General features: G+C 36.6%; 1 protein-coding gene across 2 annotated transcripts in view; it reads left to right on the top strand.

Annotated features, from left to right (window-relative positions):
• Positions 1-22,476, top strand: part of LOC122746025 (amyloid beta precursor protein) — a 169,491-nt gene extending 147,015 nt beyond the window's left edge. For both annotated transcript variants that reach the window (XM_043991498.1, XM_043991499.1), the window contains 4 exons: positions 7,770-7,823; positions 13,129-13,229; positions 14,014-14,160; positions 21,484-22,476. In XM_043991498.1, the coding sequence (XP_043847433.1) occupies positions 7,770-7,823; positions 13,129-13,229; positions 14,014-14,160; positions 21,484-21,585 (404 nt within the window). In that variant the 3' untranslated portion in view covers positions 21,586-22,476. The remainder of the gene's footprint in view (positions 1-7,769; positions 7,824-13,128; positions 13,230-14,013; positions 14,161-21,483) is intronic.
• Positions 22,477-24,815: the final 2,339 nt, after the last annotated feature.

The following is a 24,815-nucleotide window of genomic DNA, read 5'->3' as shown; positions in this document are numbered from 1 at the left end:
GAAATGCTATGAGTTATGAGAAGCCCAAGAGGTAAGCTCAGAAAAATAGAATACACCAAAAGTACAAATAGAACCTCAGAGAAACTAATAACTTGATCTACAATAACTGAAAGAAATGAAGAAAGAAATGGTTTTTTAAATGAAACTAGAGGGCAGCTAGGTGGCGCAGTGGATAGAGCACTGGCCCTGGAGTCAGGAGGACCTGAGTTCAAATCCGGCCTCAGACACTTAACACTTACTAGCTGTGTGACCCTGGGCAAGTCACTTGACCCTAACTGCCTCACTAAAAAAAAAAAATTACCCAAACCTATTACCAGAGGGCAAAGTAAAAATGAATCCACTGGTCATCTCCTGAATGAAATCCAACTTGAAAACATCCAGTAATATAACCAAAATGCAGAGTTTCCAATTAAGAGGGCAAAAAATACTTAAAACAGCCAGAAAGTATTAGTTAAAGTACCAAGGAACCTCAGTCAGAATTATACAAGAGTAATTTGTAACTACTTTTAAGAAGAGAAAATCTTGGAACACAATATCCCAAAAGACAAAAACAAGAATAACACTCTGCAAGATCGAATGTGATTGCATAGTATGAAGAGAATGATCCACCAGATCAAAGAACTTCCAAGCATTCCTGAAGACTGAACAGAAACTTTGAAACACAAACTCAGACATCAAGAAAGAAACCGAGAAGGGCTAATATTAGAGCAATTAGAAGGGACTCAATGTTCATGCATACTTACAGGAATACTGTAGGGAAAAGGGACAGGGGGAGGAACTTAATTGCTTCTTATAATTGGGCTGTGCTAGGACATACAATCATGGAGGAAGGGCTAGGGGAATGTCCGTCTCAGAAACTTTGCTCTTACTTGAACCAGGGAAAGGAAAATTGAACACAAACTGCCAGAGTTTGGTATACAAGTTAATTATGTTCAACCAGGAAAGCAGGTGAGGACAGGTCTAAGGGAGAGTGCTCCTGACTGTAAATGTCAGGTTCCAGCCTTTCAGAAACTCTCTGATAAAACAGTGCCACTTTAGAAGGGAGAAGACTCTCTTGTCTAGTGGCTTCTTGGATCCAGTAAGTATGGGCTTTTTTTTTTTTTTTGACATAATTCCACCTGCCCCTTTTCAGCACTTCTTTATTCTTTGAGATACTGAGGCCTTCGAGTCTTTGCTCCCTCTGTACATCTTGGGGAAACCACTCAGAGCCCCCTCAATTAACAGGTCGCCTTTTCTCTTCATTGGTTTGGACAGTTCTTTCCCAGAATACTTAAGGGACCGAGAGATCATATTGTTAGAAAGTGCTTTGCTTTCTAATTTCATAGGGGAGTTGAAATTGTTACTACATAAGTCTCAAGATCCCCTGGAAGAAGAGAAATAGCCTGTGTGCCTTGAGAGCAGGTCTCAGGTCCTGGATAAAGATGAAGAAGGGTCATTATCCAACCCCTATAAAAGAAGGTGGCAGCCTCTGTAGGAGCAGAAATGTGGTAAACTTTACCTATTGGATTCTCAGGGCTAGACTGGTGAATACTGAGGGAGTGGTGGTACAGGGCAAGTTTTGGAATCAACAGCGGCATTGGGTCAGGTTTTATGCAAGAGGGTAATGACCTCTTACCCACTTTATTATAAATTACCCCAGTTGTGGTGAAGAATTATTGACTGTGATGGAGTCATCATCTATTTTGCAGCTTTTATGATCCAGCCTTTATGCTGTTTTGCTCATCATCACTGCCTTATACAAGAAGACTTAATATGAACTACAAAGACCTCTTAACTACCTTTCTACAAATAACTCTGGCCAATCATGAAGAATCAGTGACAGTGCTGAAGTTTCTACAGCTCTGTTTCTTTTGCTTCTCCTGATCGTTGACACTGCTTTCGGTCAGGAGTTCAGCTGTGAACTACAAATATTTGGCATCAACCACTACACAGATCAGATTACTGAGACCTGGGACACCGCCTTTCTGAAGTGAGAAGGCGAAGCCTAAGATTTCTAATCTTCATCCTCTTCTAAATTTAGTCCTTTAAAACACCTCTGAGACCTTCCCACCAAGAATTGGGATAGGATAGGCTGGAACTTATAAACCCTCCTATCTTCTTCACCTCATCTGCAACATGTAGATTAATCTAGTTCTATTCCCAAAATCCAAGGAAGATGTTCCCAAAACTGTGTTGGCATGAGGGGAATTATTTGTTATTTTGTTATTTGCTCTTGTCCTTTATTTGTCATTCATGCTTAGTACTCTTAAATTTCTTTTTAATGAAATATTTAGAACAAACCAGTATGTATTTGAGGCAGGATTTGAACTCCGGTCTTCCTGACTCCAGGCCCAGCACTTTATTCACTGTGCCACCTAGCTACTTTGGATTATATTAAGAAACATTCCAGGGGCAGCTAGCTGTGTGACCCTGGGCAAGTCACTTAACCCCAATTGCCTCACTTGAACAACAACAAAAAAAGAATCATTCCAGGGGCAGCTAGGTGGCACGGTAGATAGAGCACCGGCCCTGGATTCAGGAGGACCTGAGTTCAAATCAGGCCTCAGATACTTGACACTTGCTAGCTGTGTGACCCTGGGCAAGTCACTTAACCCCAATTGCCTCACTTAAACCAAAAAAAAAAAAAAAAAGAATCATTCCATACTTGGAAAGAAATTGCAAGGCAATATGATAGTTTTAGGTGAAAGAAGACCTTTATAAAATGACATTGAAATGCCATTTGAAATCCTTGCCTTTGACAAACCTATTATCCTGACATTTTCTTTTTGACTAAGTAAAAGGGGCCTTTCATTGCCTCTTTCTTACCTAGCCTTAATCACTGAGTAGGTGTTGCCTCAGGCAAACTGACCTGTGAAAGGCCTTAGCTTAAAAGGCCCAAATCTCCCACTGCATCCATCTCCAGTTGTTCTGATGTCTCTCTTACCACTAGACCCAGATGGCTCTGGAGGAGAGAGTGAGCCTGGTGACTTTGCACAGCTCTGCTTCACTAAAATCCCATTCACTGAAAATCTTGATATCACCTCTCTGATGTTATCATCCTCTTCCAGAAGGAAGGGTAAACAACAACAATTGTGACATAGCAGTGGTGTGTTTGTGTATACACATGTACATATACACATATACAGTGCACTGAAAGCACTTTTAGGTAATAACTTTGATCCCCTCAGAGAGGAATGGCAATGAAGTTGATTTCTTTTTATCTCCACAATGCTCTTAGAAGGTAGATTCTATTATCCTCATTTTACAGATACAGAAACTGAGGTTGAGAAGTTACTCACCCAAAGTCCCAGAGCTAATAAGGATCTAAAGGAAAATTGGAACTCGTATCTCCCTGACTCCCAGTTCAGCACAATATCAACTATGCCACCTAGATACTTTAAAATAAAGTAGCTATTAATACCTTTTTAGTTTCTGTTGACAATATACTAATGGACTAGAGTTAGATTCCAATATTTGCCACATGAATCTTGCAAGAATAAAGATTTTTAAATATTGTCATACTGGCAATTCCTGTATAAAAAAAAAATCTTAAATGAAACATTGCTTTTTGCAATAAAACTCTCCACCCCCACAAAATGAGGCAAGTTGCAATAAAACTTTTGAATTTTTTTTTTTTTTTAGTGAGGCAATTGCTGCCCAGGGTCACACAGCTAGTAAGTGTTAAGTGTCTGAGGCCAGATTTGAACTCAGGTACTCTTGACTTCAGGGCCAGTGCTCTATCCACTGTGCCACCTAGCTGCCTCCTGGATTTTTTTTTTTTTAATAAAGAGGTAAAACAACCATATGTACAAAAATATTTATAGCAGCAATTTTTGTTATAACAAAGAAATGCACGCAAAACCGTGTGCCCATCAATTAGGGAATGGCTAGACAAATTATGGTATATGGACAGAATGAAATATATTGAATAGTTAGTAAATATTAAATAATCAATAAATATTAAGCCCTTACCACATGCGAGGCACTGTGCAAAGCACTAGGAATAAAAAGAAAGGCAAAAACATGGTACTTGAAATCAAGGAGCTCACATTCTAATGAAGAAAATAAGATGCAAATAATTGTGCATACAGAAGTTAGATATGGGTATATGGATATGGATATAAACATGTGTGTGTGTGTAGATGGTGCAAATGGAAGGTAATTTCAGAAGGAAGTCACTAGCAGTAGAGAGACCAAAGGTGGGTTTTGAGATTAGATGATGAAAGGGATAGAGTCATAGAAACCTGGGAATAGACTTAAGAACTGATGTACTTGGGTGATCAGAACCATGAGAACAATTTATACAATAACTACAATATTGTAAGAGAAAATACCTTTAAAAGATTTTTATCAACTCTGATCAATTTAATACCTAGCCATAACTTTAGGAGATAAATGATTTATCACTGCCTCCTGACAGAGAGGTATATATGGTAAATGAAAAATGAGTCATGGATTTTCAAATATAACAAATGTTTGTTTTGCTCAGATGAACTTATTTGTTACAAGAGAGGGCTTATTTTGTGGCACAGTAGCAGGAAGAATAGCCTAGCTCCTCCACCAAACATCCTCCACAAAGATCTAGAAAATGCACCAGACACAATTCTGATTAGGAAATCCAAGAAAAAGATCACAGTGAGACATTTTTCTAGCCTAGAATGGCTTGGGCTGACATGCAAAGAAGCTTGAGGACACTAGGGACAGGATCTGGACAGGAGTGTGCCACATTCAGAACATTACATTTCCCAGGGGCTGAAAAAGAACTGATACTGGGCACTGGGCAGGAAGAGCTCCCAGGGCATCCCTGAACTAGCACAGGGTAGAGGAGGGGTGCCATCTGACAGATCTCTCCCCTACTACCCAGTTCTGAATCAGACTGGGGAAGCAGGAGGATCTGCACATAGGTGACTAAAAGGCACTAGCAAGGTACTGAGCAAGAAACAAGTTCAGAAGCAAACAGTAGCATTGTGGCTCTGATCCCAGGAGCAGAGCAGGGATTTGGTTCTACCCTCCAGCAGTGTGGAAGCCTGCAATGGAACAACCAGGGCAGGCGTCTCAGACCAAAGGGGAGCCAGCAGTTCTGTCACTCAGAACCCGCAGAAGCTCCCAGCAGGCTAATAGTCACAGAGTGGAGCAGCAGTCTGCTAAATTCCTAACCAAGGACAAGCCAACATACCCAAACCTGAATCAGGAAATTGCAAAGCTCAGACCAGGAGGGCATGGAGCCAATGTTTGCCCAGGATTACATCACTTTGGGAGTACTGAAAGCTTGCAGGCCCTTATCCTGAACTGTGAAAGTAACAGAAGGATGTAGACATAAATATTATAAAGTCCAAAGTCGAGAAGCAGGCTAGATGAATGAGGAAAACAAAAAAGACTCACTATAAAGAGCTATTAGGGTAACAAGGAAAGTTAAGGCACAAATCTAGAAGAGAATGACTCAAAAATATCTATGAGGAAAGCCTCAAAGAAAAATGTAGTTTGGACACAAATCCAAAAAGAATTCCTGGAAAGTTGAAGCAAGATGGATTTTTTTTTAAGATAATATACTTTTTTTTATTTAGAATTTTTTTTCCCAAATTACATGTAAAAACAATTTTAACATAGATGAGCATGCTTTTTTAAAAGCATTTTAAAAATCAAATGAGGGGGCAGCTAGGTGGCACAGTGGATAAAGCACCGGCCCTAGATTCAGGAGGACCTGAGTTCAAATCTGGCCTCAGACACTTGACACTTACTAGCTGTGTGACCCTGGGCAAGTCACTTAACCCCAATTGCCTCACCAAGAAACAAAACAAAAAAACACAAAGACGACCAAAGAGACTAGAACTCTTACACTCCAGACAACTCCCCAGGCCTGACACAGACACAGGGAATGATCTCCATCAATAAAGAAACACACACACACACACACACACACACACACACACACACACACACACACACACCCCTACCTCTGGAGGGATGGATGAAAGGAAGGAAGGAAGATAGATATCTTGCCACCTGTATAGCCCTCCCTCACTTAAATCCAATTCACTGCAAGTCATGACATCACCCTGATGTCATGGTGCTCTTCAAGAATGAAGGATTAAAAAAAGAAGAAGAAGAAGTAGTACAAACAACAAACCTGAATCAGCACACACCAGGCTGGTTATCTGTGTAGGTGGTAAAGATCTGTGTCTGTTCAGTAGGGATGGTGGGATTCTGTCTGATCAAGACTGTAATAATCCCACCAGTAATTTCAGCACCAAGGATTCCCAGGGGTGGAACAGCTCCATGGAAGTGCCATTGAATAGGTCAACTAAAAATACCAGAAGAGGGAGCATTCCGTACAGCTTTCCAAAACTTGAAAGACTCAAATTTGTAGCAAAGGCAGTAGCAATTTAAAAGTAACATTTAAGTTACTTTGTAAATCCAAGCAGTTTCTGAATACTTCAATGTGTGCAAAGGGAGAGAAGTGAACAACATTGTGCTTTTTAAGTACGATAGACAAGTGGAAATGCAAGTGGAAATTCTTGTCCTGAAGAATGAAATCTGTTTAAGAATTGGCCCACGGGGCAGCTAGATGGCACAGTGGATAGAGCACCGGACCTATATTCAGGAGGACTTGAGTTCAAATCTGACCTCAGAAACTTAACACTTACTAGCTGTGTGACCCTGGGCAAGTCACTTAACCCCAATTGCCTCACAAAAAAAAAACAAACAAACAAACAAAAAAAGAATTGGCCCACAAAAAGCAATTGGGAAACATTTAATAAAATAAATAATACAATATAACATGGATAACTTCTAAGCCTGCAAGGATCCTTATGTACAGTTTAATGCCCCCCCCATTTCTATTTTAGTTTTATTGTGTTTTTATTTATTTTGTTAAGTGCTTCAGAATTACATTTTAATCTGGTTCCCAACAGCACTCAGGAGTGTTGAAGGCTGTCTGTTTGACACTTCTGCTATTTACCATACTTTTGCTCAGGAGGGAATAGAAGACTTAAAGGAAGAGGCAGCATTTGAACTGGATTTTGTTAAGGAACCTAGCATTTCAGTAGTCAGAAATGGCCAGGCATATATAGCCCTTCCAGACAGAGAAGGAAAGGATGATCAAAGTTATAGAGGTAGAAAAAGCATAAGAACAAGTTCAAGGGAGATAAGGTAGCTAAGTACAAATTGTTTGTTTCAATTAAGACTTTTTATTTATATTTTCTCCAAAGTTATAACTTTAATAGGTGATTGTACAGATTTACATGGTAAAATTGGTTGTCGTTAAGGTTTTAAATGGACCTGGGTATTTTACATCTAGTTTTTAATTAAAATCTAAGAAATGATTCAAATAAACAGAGAAGAAAATCTCATCTCTGGTTCCAATTCTCTGGTTACCGCACTGATTAGAGACCTACTGATTTAAGATGGACTCAAGCAGTAAAATTGAAGCTTCAAGAAGTGGTGGTCTTGGGGGCAGCTAAGTGGCGCAGTGGATGAAGCACCAGCCCTATATTGAGGAGGACCTGAGTTCAAATCCAGCCTCAGACACTTGACATGTACTAGCCTGTGACCCTGGGCAAGTCACTTAACCCTCATTGCTCAACCAAAAAAAGAGAGAGAAAGAAGTGGAGGCCTTTGCTTTCCTTTATTTTTAGGATTAACTTAGTATAAGTCTTTTCAGCTGCTGCTCTTTTCAATTTGTTTATGATTCGTGCTTTCCCTCTTTTACTCTGTAGTACAACTGACTTACCATCTTTTCTTTGTGTTTTTCTTTTGTTTGTTTTCTCATGTGTCTTGCTTCCTGTGCCAAGTTGAGCCTGTTGATGCCCGCCCTGCTGCTGATCGAGGACTAACAACTCGACCAGGTATTTAGCTTGCTTAACTTCCACCTGATCAACCTTCTCTGAGCATGCTCTATGATCTGCATAGGCTGAAGAGACCTTTATTTCATTATTATAACCTTCCACAAAGCAATATCTATTGTAAATAAGGTAAGAGAACTGTTAAAAATAATAGTGCCATTGGAGCCTTTTTTCTATTCTCAGAGCCAAAATTAATAAAACTTGTGTTTACTTTTTCTTCTCCTTGTCATGATTTTCCCTAGCTAATAATTAGGCAATGTTTCGTTTTGTTTGCCTTTTGCGGGGCAATGAGGGTTAAGTGACTTGCCCAGGGTCACACAGCTAGTATGTGTCAAGTGTATGGGGCCAGATTTGAACTCAGGTCCTCCTGAGTCCAGGGCCAGAGCTTTATCCACTGCGCTGCCTAGCTGCCCCTCTGCAATGTTTCTTTTATTTATTTGATTTTTAATTTATGGAATAAAATAAGCATTTCCATAATATAGTATAATAAAAAAGATGATTGCACATGAAACTACAAATTTGTTATCTATACAATTTGCTCCTCTTTTCTCTTTTTAAATATATAATAGTTATGGTGTAAATTTTTTTCCTTCCCTCCCCCGATTCTAAAGAAGGCTACCATTAGACACAAATATGTGTGTGTGTGTGTGTGTGTGTGTGTGTGTGTGTGTGTGTGTGTGTGTAAAATCATCCTATACATCTATTTATCAGTTCTTTCTCTGAATGCAAATAGTCTTCCTTCTAATGTCCTTTCTAGTTGATTTGGATATTATTATGGTCAAAATTACTTATTTGCTGAAGTTGTTCTAAAGCAGTATTTCTGTTACTATATACAATGTTCTCTTGGTTCTGCTCATTTCACTCTTCATTTTTTCATGCAAGTTTATCCATGTTTTTCCTAAGATCATCAAACTAATCATTTCTTAGAGCACAATAGAAAAATGGCTAAGGATTTTCCTTGGAATAAATGACTAACTATAGCAAGTATTTAAAAAATTATTATGAGGATTCATATACTAGGGAAGGGAGAGGAAGAATGGGGGAAATTATCTTACATACCTTAGGTGCACAAGGAAGAGGTTATACAGTGGAAGGAAAAATAAGGTGGGGGAGAGTTCAGAGAAGGAAGAGTACACATACATACACAGTTGGGTAAACAAATTCATCTTACCTAACAGGTATGTTAGAGGGGAAGAGGATAACAGCAAGGGAGGAAAATAGGAGGAAGGAAATATTAAGAATGGTGGTAGTCAGAAGCAAAGCAGACTCCTGAGGAGAGGGGACAGAACAAAAAAGAGAAGGATAATAGCAGTCATAACTGTGAATGTGAATAGGATGAACTCACCCCCAAAATAGAAGAGAATAGCGGAATGCATTAGAAACCAGAATCCAACAATATGTTGTTTACAAGAAACACACTTGAAGGAAAAAAAAATCCAAAGAATTAAAAGAAGGGACTGGAGCAGAATCTATTATGCTTCAGTTGATGTTTAAAAAATAATAGCAGGAATAGCAATCACAGTCTTAGACAAAGCAAAAACAAAAATATAAGTAATTAAAAGAGGTAATCAAGGAAGCTACATTTTGCTAATAGATACTAGAGACAGTGAAAAAATATCAGTTATTGGAAAATGCATGTCCCAAACGTTATAGCATCCAAATTCTTGAAAAAAAAGTTAGAGTACCAAGAGGAAATAATGAAATTATACTAGTGAGGAACCTCATTTTAACCCTCTCAGACATAGACAAATCTAACCTTAAAATAAAGAACAATAAAAAATACAGAAAGAACTTATGAAGATGAATAGAATTTTAGAAAAGTTAGATATAGTAAACCTCTGGAGAATATTAATTGGGAATAACACCTAATTTTCAGCTGTGGATGGCACCTTCACAAAAATTGATCATGTATTAGAGCTTAAAAACTTTACAAAGAAATGCTGAAAGGCAGAAATATTAACTGCATCTTTTTCTGACTATAATGCAATAAAAACTGAATTAAATAAAGGGCCTGTGAAGTATAGTTTTAAAAATGTACTGGAAACTAATTAACCTAAGCCTAAAGTGGGTCAAAAAACAAATAATCAATAATTTAATTAGTGATAATGATAACAGTAAGACAACACAGCAAAATTTGTAGGATGGGGCTAAAGCTGTACTTAACAAAAAAAATTATATATCTAAATGCTTACATCAATAAAAAAGAGAAAAGGCAGATCAATGAATTGGCCATGCAACTAAAAAAAAAAAACACTGAAAAAAAAATTTAATACCCAATTAAATACCAAAATAGAAATTCTGAAAATAAACGGAGAGATTAATAAAATTGAAAATAAAAAACAAATTGAACTAGTAAATAAAAATAGGAACTTGTTTTATGAAAACAAAATACAATAAAACACTGGCTAATTTGATTTTTAAAAAGAGAGAAGAAAAGCAAATTACTGCTACCAAAAATGAAAAAGATGAATGCAGAACCAATGGAGATGAAATAACAGCAATTATTAGAAGCTATTTTGCCCAACTACATACCAATAAAACTGGCGATCTGAATGAAATGGATGAATACTTATAAAAATACAAATTGCACAGATGAACAGAAAAGGAAATAGAATATTTAAATAACCCAATATCAGAAAGAAAAAAATGAACAAACCATAAATTAACTCACTAAGAAAAAAATGACAGAAAAGAAAAATAAGAAATGCTGGAGGGCATGTGGGAAAATAGGTACACTAATGTATTGTTGGTGGATCTGTGAACCAGTCCAACCATTCTGGAAAATAATTTGGAACTATGCCCCAAAAGCTATAAAAACTATGCATACCCTTTGATCCAGCATGACCACTACTAGATCTATATCACAAAGAAATCAAAGGAAAAGTTGCTATATTTACAAGAATATTTATAGCAGCTCCTTTTCTGGTAGCAAAGAACTGAAAACTGAGGAGATGCCTATCAACTAGGAAATTGCTGGACAAGTTATGGTATATTAACATGGTAGAATACCTAGTGTGCTGTAAGAAATGATGAAGGGAATGGTTTCAGAAAAACCTGGAAAGACCTATATAATAATAGCAATATTGAAAACATAATCACTTTTAAAAGATGAATAACTAATCCACCATACTTCCAAAGGACTCATGATGAAAAGTGCTATCCACCTACATATAGAGAGAGAATTGATAGACTCGAGTGAGTACATATAGAAGCATAGTTTTTTCTCTTTCTTTCTTTTTCTTTTTTTGGAATATAACAGAAATGTTTTGTATGACTTCATATGTATAATGGTTATTGTAATTCTTGCCTTAGAAAATTTAAAGATAGGCCTTTGTGAGGGCAGCTAGGTGGCACAGTAGATAGAGCACCGGCCCTGCAGTCAGGAGGACCTGAGTTCAAATCCCGCCTCAGACACTTAACACTTAACTAGCTGTGTAACCCTGGGCAAGTCACTTAACCCCAATTGCCTCACACACACAAAAAAAAGAAAGAAAAGAGAAAAAAAAAGATAGGCCTTTGTTTCATAGCAGAACCTGGAATCAAGGGCAATCCTGTCTACTTTCCTCCTGTTCAATTTTGGTCCCAGCTCATTGTTGCTTTGCAGTTTTTATCCAAAGATACACGCTCTCTTCTGACCATCCCACTGCATGTCATATTCTTGAAAATAAGTCAATAAATATTCTCTTGAGTGATTATAAATCTTAGGCTCTGAAATGAGCTGGGGCTTGCTTGGGTCAGCACCATGTTGTCCACAAATTTAAGTATATGAAAGACTTCACCATATATGATGAACTAGTTCTTTATGGAATTTCTCCACCTCCTTTTTCTCTGCTACAAAAGTTAACAAAAAAAAAAGTTAACAAAAGTTAACAAAAGTTGCAAATATTTTTATAGTAGTTTCTTTGAAAAGTACTTCTTATGAACCCTGCAAGATGACATAACCAAGTAACCAGTGAAAATAATTATTGCATTTTTTCCCCTCTGCATTGTGAAGATAAAATTGGATAATGTTTGTAAAACTCTTAGCATAGTACATGGTACATAGTAGGTAGGTACTGTCTAAATTTTAGCTGCTATGAGTCAGCCTTCAACTCCATTTTCCTTTGCGATAAAAATCATCTTTCAAATTAGCTATACCCTTGGGCAGCTAGGTGGCGCAGTGGATAGAGCACTGGCCCTGCATTCAGAAGGACCTAAGTTCAAATTCGGCTTCAGACACTTAACAATTACTAGCTGTGTGACCCTAGGCAAGTTACTTAACCCAACTGTCTCACCAGAAATAAAAAATCTTAAAATTAAAAAAAATTAGCTATACCTTCCTTTTGTCTTTTCACTGCATTTATAACAAAAATGCCAAAATTGATACAATTCAGTTCCTATAGTAGTCTGTTTATTTTTTGGTCACTGGACCAAAATCCTACCAGGATCCTACCTTTATAGTACAAACAGCTAAGTAAAAAATGTGTGGTTCAGGGGCAGCTAGGTGGCACAGTGGATTAAAGCACCAGCCCTGGATTCAGGAGGACCTGAGTTCAAATCTGCCATCAGACACTTGACACTTACTAGCTGTGTGACCCTGGGCAAGTCACTTAAACGCCATTGCCTTGTTTAAAAAAAAAAAATTGTGTGGTTCTCACCATATTCCTCCCTTTTTTTCACTACTCTGCCAGTATCTCTGCAGAAACAGGAGATCATTTCACATAAGACTAAGCACTATATTTTATTTTTCTCTATTTTATTAGTATTCATGGCCAAAGAATTCATCACCAAACCTGCTGGTGATGTGCCTGGTTTTCAAGAACTCAGCATCACTATCATGTTATGATGAAGCATCAGAGTAGGACTTGTGGAGGTCAAGAGAGTTGTTGAATTATAAATTCTGTTAGTTGAATAAAAACATTCTCAAAAAGGTTACTCTTTAACTCTTTGCTGAGCTAATTATACTCTCAGGTAAGTAATACTCTACTAGAGTATTTAACCCAAATGAAGATTGATTTTTCAAAGGCTTTGCTACTAATTCACATGAATATACTTTAATGTAATAGCAATAAATGCCCAAAGCATGTTTGTTCAGTGAGTTAAATAATTGTTGATCTCACATTTAGTCATGTCTGACTCTTCATGACTCTGTAGATCATACTGTCCGTGGGGTTTTCTTGGCAAAGATATTGGAGTGATTTGCCATTTTCTTCTCTAGTTAAATAATACTCAACTTTAATATCCTTTACCCAAAGAGAAAACATGGAAATAATATGCCCCATAACAATAAAGATCTTAGTGTATTGCATTTAATTATAATACAATGCAGGTTCTGGACTGACAAACATTAAAACTGAGGAGATCTCAGAAGTAAAGATGGATGCAGAGTTCCGACATGATTCAGAATATGAAGTGCATCATCAAAAACTGGTAAGTACAGTAACTTTTTGTTTTAAACCCTTTTGCTTTAAATTTCATTATGCATTTTTATTGCCTTTCACTATTTTTTTCAGAGCTATATTTATCCAAATACAAGTCACACAAAAAATCTGCAAACTATACCAAAAACTCTGATAGCATATGAGATGTACCATCCTCAGAGACCCTTCCTCTTTACAAAGGAGTAAGGGGGTAATTTCTTGTTATAGCTCTTCTTTGGATCCAAGCTTGTTCTTTATAACTTTGCAACATTCATTTTTTACCATCTTGTAGTGGTTCTTTCCTTTTACATTGTTGTAATTGTATATATTGTTTTCTTTGCTCTGCTTACTTCACTTTGCATTAATTCATATAAGTCTCTCCATACTTCTTGGTATTCATAGTTTCTTCCAACATAGTAATATTTCATTACAGTCATGTATCACAATTTACATTTACATTACATTACATGCATGCAACACAAATTCTTTAGCCAGCCCCCAATTTCATCTACTTTGTTTCTAGTTTTTTGCTGCTACAAAAAGTGCTGCTATAAATACCAAAATAGTTTTTTCAGGAATCCTTGAGGAAGCAGCATACTTGTGGTGGTTTCATAGACTGTAATTATCACTCTTGGCAAAAAAAAAAAAGACTTCAATAATAATTAGATATTGAAGTTACCAAGAAATGTAAAAGAAATGAACATTTTATTCAGACAGACAACTGTGACATAACTTTCTGGTCATATATGTAAAAATGTCTTCAGCAGTAATAATTTTTTTTGTTTGTATTCAAGGTATTCTTTGCTGAAGATATGAGTTCAAACAAAGGTGCAATCATTGGGCTCATGGTGGGTGGCATTGTCATAGCAACAGTTATTGTCTTTACTTTGGTGATGCTGAGGAAGAAACAATATACATCTATCCACCATGGTGTAGTAGAGGTAGGTAAAATCAGTTGTGTATTTGCCAAATGGTCATTAAGGAATGGGTACAAAAGAAATTGTAAAATTATGCATAACCTAAAAACCACCTCAATACAAGTCACTGGAATCTCAATTCAAGTCAGTTCAGCATTTATTAATACATGGTCAATAAGCACTTTATTAACAAAATGTTGCACTTGTTAATAAAAGAAACTTAAGCACATGTCTTTGGCTTTTCTTATTCAACAAATATTTATCAAGCACCTGTTAAGTATGAAATAGTATATTAAATACAGACCCACAATGATGTCCCTCAGGTTCCTCTGAGGTCCCTTCCAGCCTAGAGCTATAATACCTCCTCCCCTTTATAGACTCTAGTTAGCTCCCACTCAAATAAATCTTGGCTCCAAAAAAAAAATTATGTAGAAGTCTTCAAATAATCAAAATTTAATTCATCAAATATGTATTGAGTGGATAGAGCACTAGCCCTGGATTCAGGAGCCCTGAGTTCAAATCCAGCCTCAGACACTTGGCACTTACTAGCTGTGTGACCCTGGGCAAGTCACTTAAGCCCAATTGCCTCACCAAAAAAAAAAAAAAAACATTTATTGAGCATGTACTTTTTTTGTACTAGTCACTGAGGATACAAATACAAAAACAAAACAGTCCCTGTCTCTAAAGAAACTTACATTCTACTGAGGAATTGCAAAATGTATACAAGAAAATAAATACTTTAATTTTGAAGGGTTCCCCCTAAAAACTGAGAGGGTCAGAAAAGACTTCATTCAAAAGATAAGACCTGAGCTTAGCCTTGAAAGAAGAGAAGGATTCTGAGAGGTAGCTATAAGAGAGCGTGTGGGGGACAGCTTGTGTACTGGAGGTAAAACACAGAAGGCTGACTTGAGGTAACAGCTTTCAAGTTGGAGCCAGATTCTCAAGGACTTACTTTAAACACCTTGCTAAGGAATATGTGTTTTATCCTAGAAATAATAAGGAGATCCTGAAGGTTTTTGAACAGGGGGATTAAGTGTGCCTTCAGATGGTTACATTGGCAGTTGTATGGAGGTTAGATGGCAGAAGAGAATAGTAGGAAGCAGGAACACCAAGAGTAGGACATTATTACCATAATGTGGTCAGAAAAACAATGAGGACCTGGGGCAGCTAGGTGGCGCAGTGGATTCAGGAGTTCCTGAGTTCAAATCCAGCCTCAGACACTTGACACTTACTGGCTGTGTGACCCTGGGCAAGTCACTTAATCCCCATTGCCCCGAAAAACAAACAAACAAACAAAAAACAATGAGGACCTGAGGTGATGGCTGTTTATAATAAAAAGGAAAATACTGAATAGAAGTGTTAGATACGAATAAAGAGAAAGGTATTACCATCACCAGAATCAGTTTTCCTCATTTTTTAATGTTGTTATAACCTTATCTGCCATTTTATCTCTTTTCTAAGAACTATAATCTTAAATTTGATTTATTGGCTTTTTTATGTCAAATGAGACAGCAGATAGTGATGGAGTTTTCATTGAAAATTTTAAAATCAGGGCAGCTAGGTGGCCCAGTGGATAGAGCACCAGCCCTGGAGTCAGGAGGACCTAAGTTCAAATCTGGCCTCAGACACTTGACATTTACTAGCTGTGTGACCTTGGGCAAGTCATGTAACCCTCATTGCCCTGCAAAAAAATTTAAAATCAGAGGTGACAGCCAGAGTTTCAGTGAAAGTACCATATGCTCAACAGCTCTGCATGGAAGAATAACATGAAAGAATAATGTTATTGGGGATCTTCTTTTAAAACTATGAATATTATTTTTGATCCTTCTGCTTTTACCTCAAGTGATTCTATTAAACCCTTGCATCTTAAAATAAGCAGTAAATATTGCTACAGCATAATTAAGAAGCTAAAGAACTTTTGTCCTGATTACCAGCCCATTACCATAACAAAGTACATAAAAATAAATGCTAATATGTTCTGTGTAAACACAAAGATGATGAAAGTAATTATGAGTTCCAGGTGTGTGTGTGTTTATATGTTGCTATTTTAGATAAAAGTTCAGTTTTGCTAAATCCATAATTTAGGAGATAAATAACGAAAAGGGTACCATAAAATGAATTCTAAGGATTCCTTAAAATTGATAGTCCTGCATTTTAAATGATTTACAAAAGATCAATTGGCACACCGTTTTTATTTCCCAGCTCATTAATAAAATTCTTAGATCTGGAAAAGACCTCACATATTTTCCCATCCAACATTTTCATTTTACAAATAAGGAAACTAAGGTCCTAAATGTCACATAGCAAGGCAAAACCAGAACTGGGACTAGAATCTCAACCAGGTCCTGGCTTCTAGCCCCATGTTGCCAGCCAGTTAAACTTCTCAGTAAACACCTAGAAAATGTGATGCCAGTGACCCTTGAACAGAAATAATTGTGGAAAGTTAATCCCATGGATAATCCTCAGATGTCATTTTATTCAACATTTAGAATCTACTCAACCAAATCGTTTACTAGAGAATATCCCAATCTGTCACCCAGATGTGATTATGTTAATGAAAAACAAAATAAATGAAACAAACAAGTAGAAGATAAACAAAAGCAAGAAACTAGGGTGATCTCTAAATTATTAAGCAGTAAATAATCAAGAAGTGATTGACTAAAATTGGAGAGACTCCACTTATACTGTAGTTTTTGAACCCATTTTCCTTTCAAATTTGTGCCATCTATCTCCTGCATAAGAACTGTTTCTTATTTGTTCTATTTATTCCTTTTTCCTTTTTAGCTGATACGTCATAGGAATGACAGTATAATTAGAACAATAAATCAGTGCATGACTGGACAGTAATGAACAACCCTCTTTGTCCTTGTTTTCCAGTCCAGGAAATAAACAGGGAATTTCCTGACTTGAAATGTTACTTGTTGTTCAGTTGTCTGACTCTGTGACCCCATTTGGAGTTTTTTTGGCAAAGATACTGGCGTGGTTTGCCATTTCCTTCTCCAGCTCATTTTACAGATGGAGGACCTGAGACAAATAGGGATAAGTGACTTGCCTAAGATCATACAGCTAGTATTTGAGGGCAGATTTGAATTTGTGTCTTCCTGACTCTGGGCCCAAGGTGCTATTCACTAGCCACCCCTTAGTTTGTTATACATCTCATAAATTACAAAGCTGCCCTTTATTTGTTTGTTTGGGGAAGTGAGGCGATAGGACTTAGGGAAAAAGCAACTGTCTTCCCCTTCAGTTGTCTCAGGCATAAAAGAATCAAGCTTGGTTCTTCTACAGCACACCATCTCTGATCTGTCAGAGTCCTGAAGAGTTACAGGCTTATTTGGATGGGGACTTGAGAGAAGGCCACATCACAGCTGGCCTCAGTGTGGTTCCCCTTCCACTCTCCCACCACCACTCCTCCCATTCCAACTAGCACATTATAGTAGTCATCTACAGAAAGATATTTCCAAATGGAACGTAGTTTGAATTATTGTTGGAATGATTGGATTCCTGGTTTATTGGAAAAATAAAACAACTAAGGACAATATTTATAAAAATGGCGACTTCTACCAGGTGATTTATGATTTCAAGAAAGAAGCCTGCCCTTTTCTAGTACTGGTAGCAATATAACAATGGGAAATAGAAATAAGGAGCCTGGGGAAAATAAGACTATCTTAAGATAGAAGTACCTGAATTAAACATCATCCTCTGAGGATATCATTTTATACTACTGTTGACTTTAGAGGTTAAAAAGATGATCTGTGAAATTCCCAGGTGTTCTACTCTTGATGAATGTAGGTTATTATTCATAACTATTAACATTGATGTGCTTTCCAAAAGATAAAAATAGAATATTCTGTCAGTAAGCTATCATTATTTTTCCTTTCTGAATTTTGAAAAGAGGTGTGTTCCATATCACTCTAGCAAAAAAGAAAAATCAAAAATCAAAACAGTCCTCCATCTGTGATAAAACACTAATAAGGTGTTTCTGAGCATATTAAAATAGCTTGCTCAGATGGTTTGTTCTAGAAAGGCAGATTAGCTTCAGTAATGTGAATTTGTATTATCTCCAAATCTTTGATGATGGCATTTTTAACTATCAAGTTGTTGCTAATTACACAAATACCAGTTACAGCAAGGTGACCTCATTTGTTGACTTCAAAGCAGATCAAAAGTAAGTGAAGAGGAAGGGAAAAGATTTATGACTAAATTTTTCTCTTATGCAATATGATATTTAGAGCAGACTGTACTTATTGCCCTGTAAGACAAATTAAGTTGTTATGAACTGGACCATTTTACTCTGAGGAAATGTGTCAGGCAACCTTGGTCAGCTTTAACAGGAATGTATAACAGGAGAATTTCAAGACTACATGCTGCCCACTCATCAGATATATGCTTTTAATAATTTGAACAAGTAATGTGGGAAATGGGCAGCTAGGTAGCACAATGGATAGACTGCTGGGCCTGGAGTCAGGAAGTCTTATCTTCCTTCCCAGTTTCAAATCTGGCCTCAGCACTTACTGTATGTGTGACCCTGGGCAAGTCACTTAATTCTGTCTTAGTTTCCTCGTCTGTAAAATGAGCTGGAGAACAAAATCGTAAACCACTTCAGTATCTTTGCCAAGAAACCCCAAATAGGTTCACTAAGAGTCAGATATGACTGAATAACAACAGGTGAAATGCTTTTGACTAAAACTGTGGGAATATATGACTAGAAAGTATAGGGAGAAGTGCAAGTTAACAGTGCTCCAGCTACATCTGGAATTAGTCTCTGTGATATTTTTAACACTATCCCTCCTTACAGTTGCTACCTTCTGAAAGCATATGTATAATGGGCCAACCTTTGGGCTAAGCCTAGAGGATAACTACTCATCATATAAAATTAAGAAAAATAGAGAGGTATTTGTATTATGTGCATGAGTTATTCTTCAGTATTTTTCAGCTCCATCCTATTCAAAGTATGAGACAGCCCTAACTACATCCCATGCTATCCACGTTTTAATGGATGTACTCTTATTTGGTTTTTGTTCTGGTTTATTTTCACCACTGGAAACTATGACTTGGGGATGAGTTCCATGGACTTTTCTGTGAATGATGAGTAGATAGAGCATGGTAGAAAGAATCCTGGATTTGGAGTCAGAAGGCCTTGATTCCAATCCTGGCTCTAATACTTAGATTAAAGCAAATCACTTAACCTATTTTAGGTTACCTTAGCCTTTGTTTAATGAGAGAATTGACTGCCATGAGTGTCAGCAGTAGAAAGAAATGTATAGCAAAATATTCAGAGCAGCACTTATTATAGTTTAAAAATTAAACTAAAATAAGAACCTGTTGATAGCAGAAATGGATAAATTGTGGAAATATGAAATAAAATTGCAAATATAAGGAATTTTGAAAAGTATAGGAAAATAGTTTTGAATGTAGAGTAAATGGAATTAGGATATGAAGAACTTTATAATAACAAATGAAAACAATGCTAAAAAGTTCTGATTAACCACAGTAATGAATCTTGGTCTAGGAATACATATTAGGAAACATGACCGTAAATGTAAAATGTTGTACAATTACAACAATTAATGTCGCTTAATTTCTTTTCTTTGTTATATGGCAGGGTTCAATTGAGAAGTACCTATAAAAAAATTACTATGGTTTAAAAAGAAGAGCCATTAATAAAACTTTAATAAGACAAAATAAAATGAATCATTAATTATCTTTAAGGACCTCTAGATTTTATCACCTAAGTAAAAACCAAGTGACTAATTCCCTTCTCCTCTTCTAAATCATAGATTTAGAGTTAGAAGGAACTTCAAGGTCGTCAAGTCCAACCCTCTCATTTTTAAGTTTAGGAAACAGCAGCCCAGAGAGGTTAAGTAACTTGCATAGGGGTTAGCTAGGTGGTGCAGTGAATAAAGCACCGGCTCTGGATTCAGGAGGACCTGAGTTCAAATAGATACTTGACACTTACTAGCTGTTGTGATCCTGGGCAAGTCACTTAACCCTCATTGCCCTGCCCCCCCCAAAAAAAAAATTTTTTTAATGGGAAAAAAAAAGTAATTTGCACAATATCACACAGGTAAAGTAGCAAAGCCAGGATGCAAACCCAGTTCCTCCAACTCGAAATCCAGTACCCTCCCTACTTTACCACAGGTTGAATCAATAAAATACCTATTTATGAGAGGTCATATGTAAGGAGACTGTTTCTACCATATGCATGATAGAAAATGCACAGTTCCTAAAACAATTAAATATACATTTTCTTAAGGAGCAGATGCTGTTTTTTATATAAGGATACCTATTTCATTTAAAGAATTTAATCCAGGCAGCTAGGTGGCATAGTGGATAAAGCACTGGCCTTGGATTCAGGAGGACCTGAGTTCAAATCTGGCCTCAGACACTTAACACTTACTAGCTGTGTGACCCTGGGCAAGTCACTTAACCCTCATTGCCCCACCAAAAAAAAAAAAAAAAAGAAAGAATTTAATCAACATGCCTTAAATTTTAGGGGCATAACCTATTGCTTCTCTTGCTTCTAAACATGCACTTTATCCCTGAATTGCTTTGTATCTTTCATTTGATACATCACCACTACTGTAATGAGCAAAAAAGAAGGATGCTGATCTCTGGAATGGCAGGAAGTAAGAATCTGACTCTGGAGTTCTCACTGGATAACTGAATGAGCAGACAGCCGCATAACAGTGACACCTTTCAACCAGAAGGTTCTTTGGCTTTGCTTGAATGATATTGACTAAAATTCTCTGAGAATAAGTTAAAATAAATATGGTGTGAAGAACTGACTATAAGGTTGAGTATATTCCCATACAGTCTTGTTTCTCACCATCAGCATTTTAGTGAGGACATGATGAGATTTCCCAGAGAATCTTGGATTCAACCTAGTCAGGATGTTTTATCACAGCTAGCAGTTATGACTGGTAAGAAATGTCCATAAGGTACCAATATTTAAATAGAATGATCTTTGGCACTTCTTATGAACTTAGACAAGCAGTTTGGGGAAAGAAGACACAGGCCCAATAGATGCGATTACATCTTTTGATCTAGTAACAGATTCTGTTTTAAGTGAACAGTCATGGTATTGGGCACCACCTAGTGGCCATAGAATAGAGCCAATCAACCTAGTTCAGTGGTTACCAATCAAGGGGGATTCCATCACCCTAAGAAAGTGTGGAAACTAACAGAAAAGACCATGTTAGGTGATAGTGAATGCCATATTATAGACATGCTATTCTGTAGACATATGAAAAATCTGACTAAGTTCTTTTTATTTTGCATTATTCATCCATGTTAGGTGCAGAAATGGATTAAATTAGTAACCTAAGCCTCATTTGTATCCTTTTTCAGATTGACGCTGCAGTTACCCCAGAGGAGCGTCACCTTTCCAAGATGCAGCAAAATGGCTACGAAAATCCAACTTACAAGTTCTTTGAACAGATGCAGAACTAGACCAATATTATGTTGGACAGCAACATGATTGCTTCTCTGCCCATCAGTGTTCATTTATAGAATATTGTGGAAAGGAAAAAAAAACTCCCAGTTTTATTATTTCCTCATTATCATCTTGACAGCTGTGCTGTAACATAATTAGATGCCTGAATATGAATTAATGCAAATCAGTAACATTCTCTTTATTTACATTGCAGCCTTTACACTACATTATTAATGAATGGTTTTGTGTGATAGAAAAATTTTAGCTGTACTTAACTAATGCATGAGTAGATTCTCTACCTAATTATTTATTATGTAGCTCTATAGCCAGTTGCATATTATTCTTGTGCTTTGTGACAAAATATTAAGTCCTAAATGAAATATGCTTTAAGATTCAAGGGGAGGGGATGCTTTTTATTTATGTGGAACTTTAGCTGCTTTTATTTGCTGGGGTTTTTTTTCCTTATCACTATGCATTTAAAAGCAAAACTATACTTTTTTTTAAAGTATTCCAAATGAGTTAGTCTTTTTTTCTTCTGTAGTTGCATTTTGTTGTACAAATTATTGCCTCTGCTATATTAGTGATATAGAATTCATGAGAATACATATTTGTTTCTTTGTGCCTGTTTTATGTGCACATTTTAGACATTAAAAGTTGAAGCTCTTCTCCTTTCCTATACCTTGCCCCCATATTTCATTTGCTCTTAAAAGAAAAAGGAAAAAAAAAGATAATCTCTGTTGATTTTGAGCACTTTCTTATTGGGGGTTGGGAATCTGAGGGGAAATAGCTTGCTGTTCTCAAATTACCAGGAATTATCCAAAAATTTCTGCAAGATGATTGTACAGAATCATTGCTTATGAATCAATTGCTTTATACACAGTGTTACATAAATAAATTGAGTAAAATAACACTGGGCAAGAGTTTTATTTGAAATGTGTAAACAAGCACTCATTATTAAAACAAACTTCTTAAGATTGCAAGGCAATGAGTGTCCTAGCTGACCACTCATTTTATTCATTATTTCAAAAAACAAGGTGAAATTTTTTTATTTGTATATATGTGTGTGTGTGTGTGTGTGTGTGTGTGTGTGTGTGTGTGTGTGTGTGTGTATATACATGAAAGACAACTGGAAGAACATAAATGCTTGAGAGGAAAATTATCAAAAGTTCCATTGATTAGTTACTGCTGCCAGTCACTGAATCAGTGATGCAGAGATAATCAACTATAGTTTCTTTATTATACTCAGAGCACAGGCTACACTGAAAACTTACCAATCAGCAAACCCAGATCATCAGTTTTTGTGACTTTATATAGAATGTGAAGAAAGAAGCAACATAGAAAAATGGGAATTTTTACAGAAAGCAGGAGGGAAAGATAAGGGTTTACGTGTCTGAGAACAAGTAACAGAAAGGGGAAGATAAAAACTCTGGCCAATTTGTCAAAATTAGTTTGATTTCCACCAACCTTGATTTTGCAGGTAGTGTGACCTTCTAGCTTCCAGGAACAATGTCTGGAAGACCAAAATAGAGACTGGCTTAGTATCCTCTTATAGTAGCAGCAGGAAGTCTGAGCCAGAGTTTCTTTCCCATAATAGTCTTTTTCCTGTCACAGATTAGCAAGAAGGCTGACCCAGAAATTCTTTTGTCACATGCTACTTTAAAATTTGCCTTCAGTTTAAAATTAAATAGTGATTCATGGTATGCTAGTAAATGGGGAAGAAAAGGAATAAGCATTTATATTGCACCTACTATGTGTTAGACACTTTGTTAAAAGCTTTTTACAATTATTATTTTATTTGATTCTCACAAAACCCTGCAAGGTGGGTGTTATTATAATCCCCGTTTTACAGATGAGGAAACTGGGGCAGACAGAAGTTAAGTAACTTGCCCAGAGTGACATAGTAAGTATTTGAGGTCAGATTTGAACTCAGGTCTTTCTGACTGCCAGCCTAGCATTCTATCCACTGGCACCACCAACTGCCTCTAAATGTTTATTTAATAACACATTTTAAAGATTTGTCTGCATTATTAACATTTCTCTATCAGTTAAATCTAGCTAATAAACAAAACAATAAATCAAGGCCTGATTTGTAATTTGCCCATTTCTGAGATATAAATGCTCACACCAAAAATTTAACAATCTGCTCTCCCAAAGTCAATTTGAGCTAGTTCCAGTGCATACTCCTGTTAATGTAAACAAATACATTCTTGGAGGAGTGTCATTATACTTATATGAAAGGTATTTATTGTAAAACTGGCTTTCCTCACTAGTTCTTCCTTTACTGGGCTCAGCTATGAGTTTAAGAGGAAAATAAGATGTAGTCCTCAGATCCCCATTTCAGCAGTGTCGGAAAAATAGGTTTGTACTCAATGAAAGTTAGAACTCAGACCAAAGTTTTTAGTCACTTGAAAACTCTGCCCTCAACTATAAGAGAAATGCTTAGAATAAGTGTTGGACATGACTAAAACAACTCAACAATAGCAACACTATTGCAATCGTGAGTTTCTTATTGCAAATTTCAGACAAATTGAAGAAAGTAGGAAAAACCATCAGACCACATAGGTATGACCTAAATATCCCTTATGCATATGAAATGGGAGTGATGAATAGATTTAAGAAATCACTTCTAGTATATAGTTCCTGAAGAACTATGGACAGAGATTTGCAATATTGTACAGGATGCAGCAACAAAAATAAATTCCAAAGAAAAGAAGAGCAAAAAAAACCAAAATGGTTCTCTGATAAGGATTTACAAAAAGCTGAGGAAAGGGGCAGCTAGATGGTGCAGTGGATAGAGCACCGGCCCTGGAGTCAGGAGTACCTGAGTTCAAATCCGGCCTCAGACACTTAACACTTACTGGCTGTGTGACCCTGGGCAAGTCACTTAACCCCAATTGCCTAACCAAAAAACAAACAAAAAAAAAGCTGAGGAAAAAAGGAAAGCAAAAGGGAAAGATATACCCAACCCAATGCAGAATTCAAGAGAACAGCAAGGAGAGATAAGAAGGTTTTCTTAAGTGAGCAATGCAAAGAAATAGAAGAAAATAAAAGAATGAGAAAGATCTCACCAAGAAAAAAAGATCAAGGGAATGTTTCATATAAAAATGGGCATGATAAAAGACAAAAATAGTAAGGACATATCAGAAGTAGGAGAGATTAAGAAGAGGTGGCAAGAATACACAGAAATATAAAAGAAAGATCATAACACCACTGATATGGTATAATTACTGATCTACAGTCAGACATA

This window comes from Dromiciops gliroides, chromosome 3 (genome assembly GCF_019393635.1).
Source record: "Dromiciops gliroides isolate mDroGli1 chromosome 3, mDroGli1.pri, whole genome shotgun sequence".
Taxonomy (NCBI): domain Eukaryota; kingdom Metazoa; phylum Chordata; class Mammalia; order Microbiotheria; family Microbiotheriidae; genus Dromiciops; species Dromiciops gliroides.
Note: the sequence above shows the minus strand (reverse complement) of the source record. Positions and strands in the feature narration are given on the sequence as shown.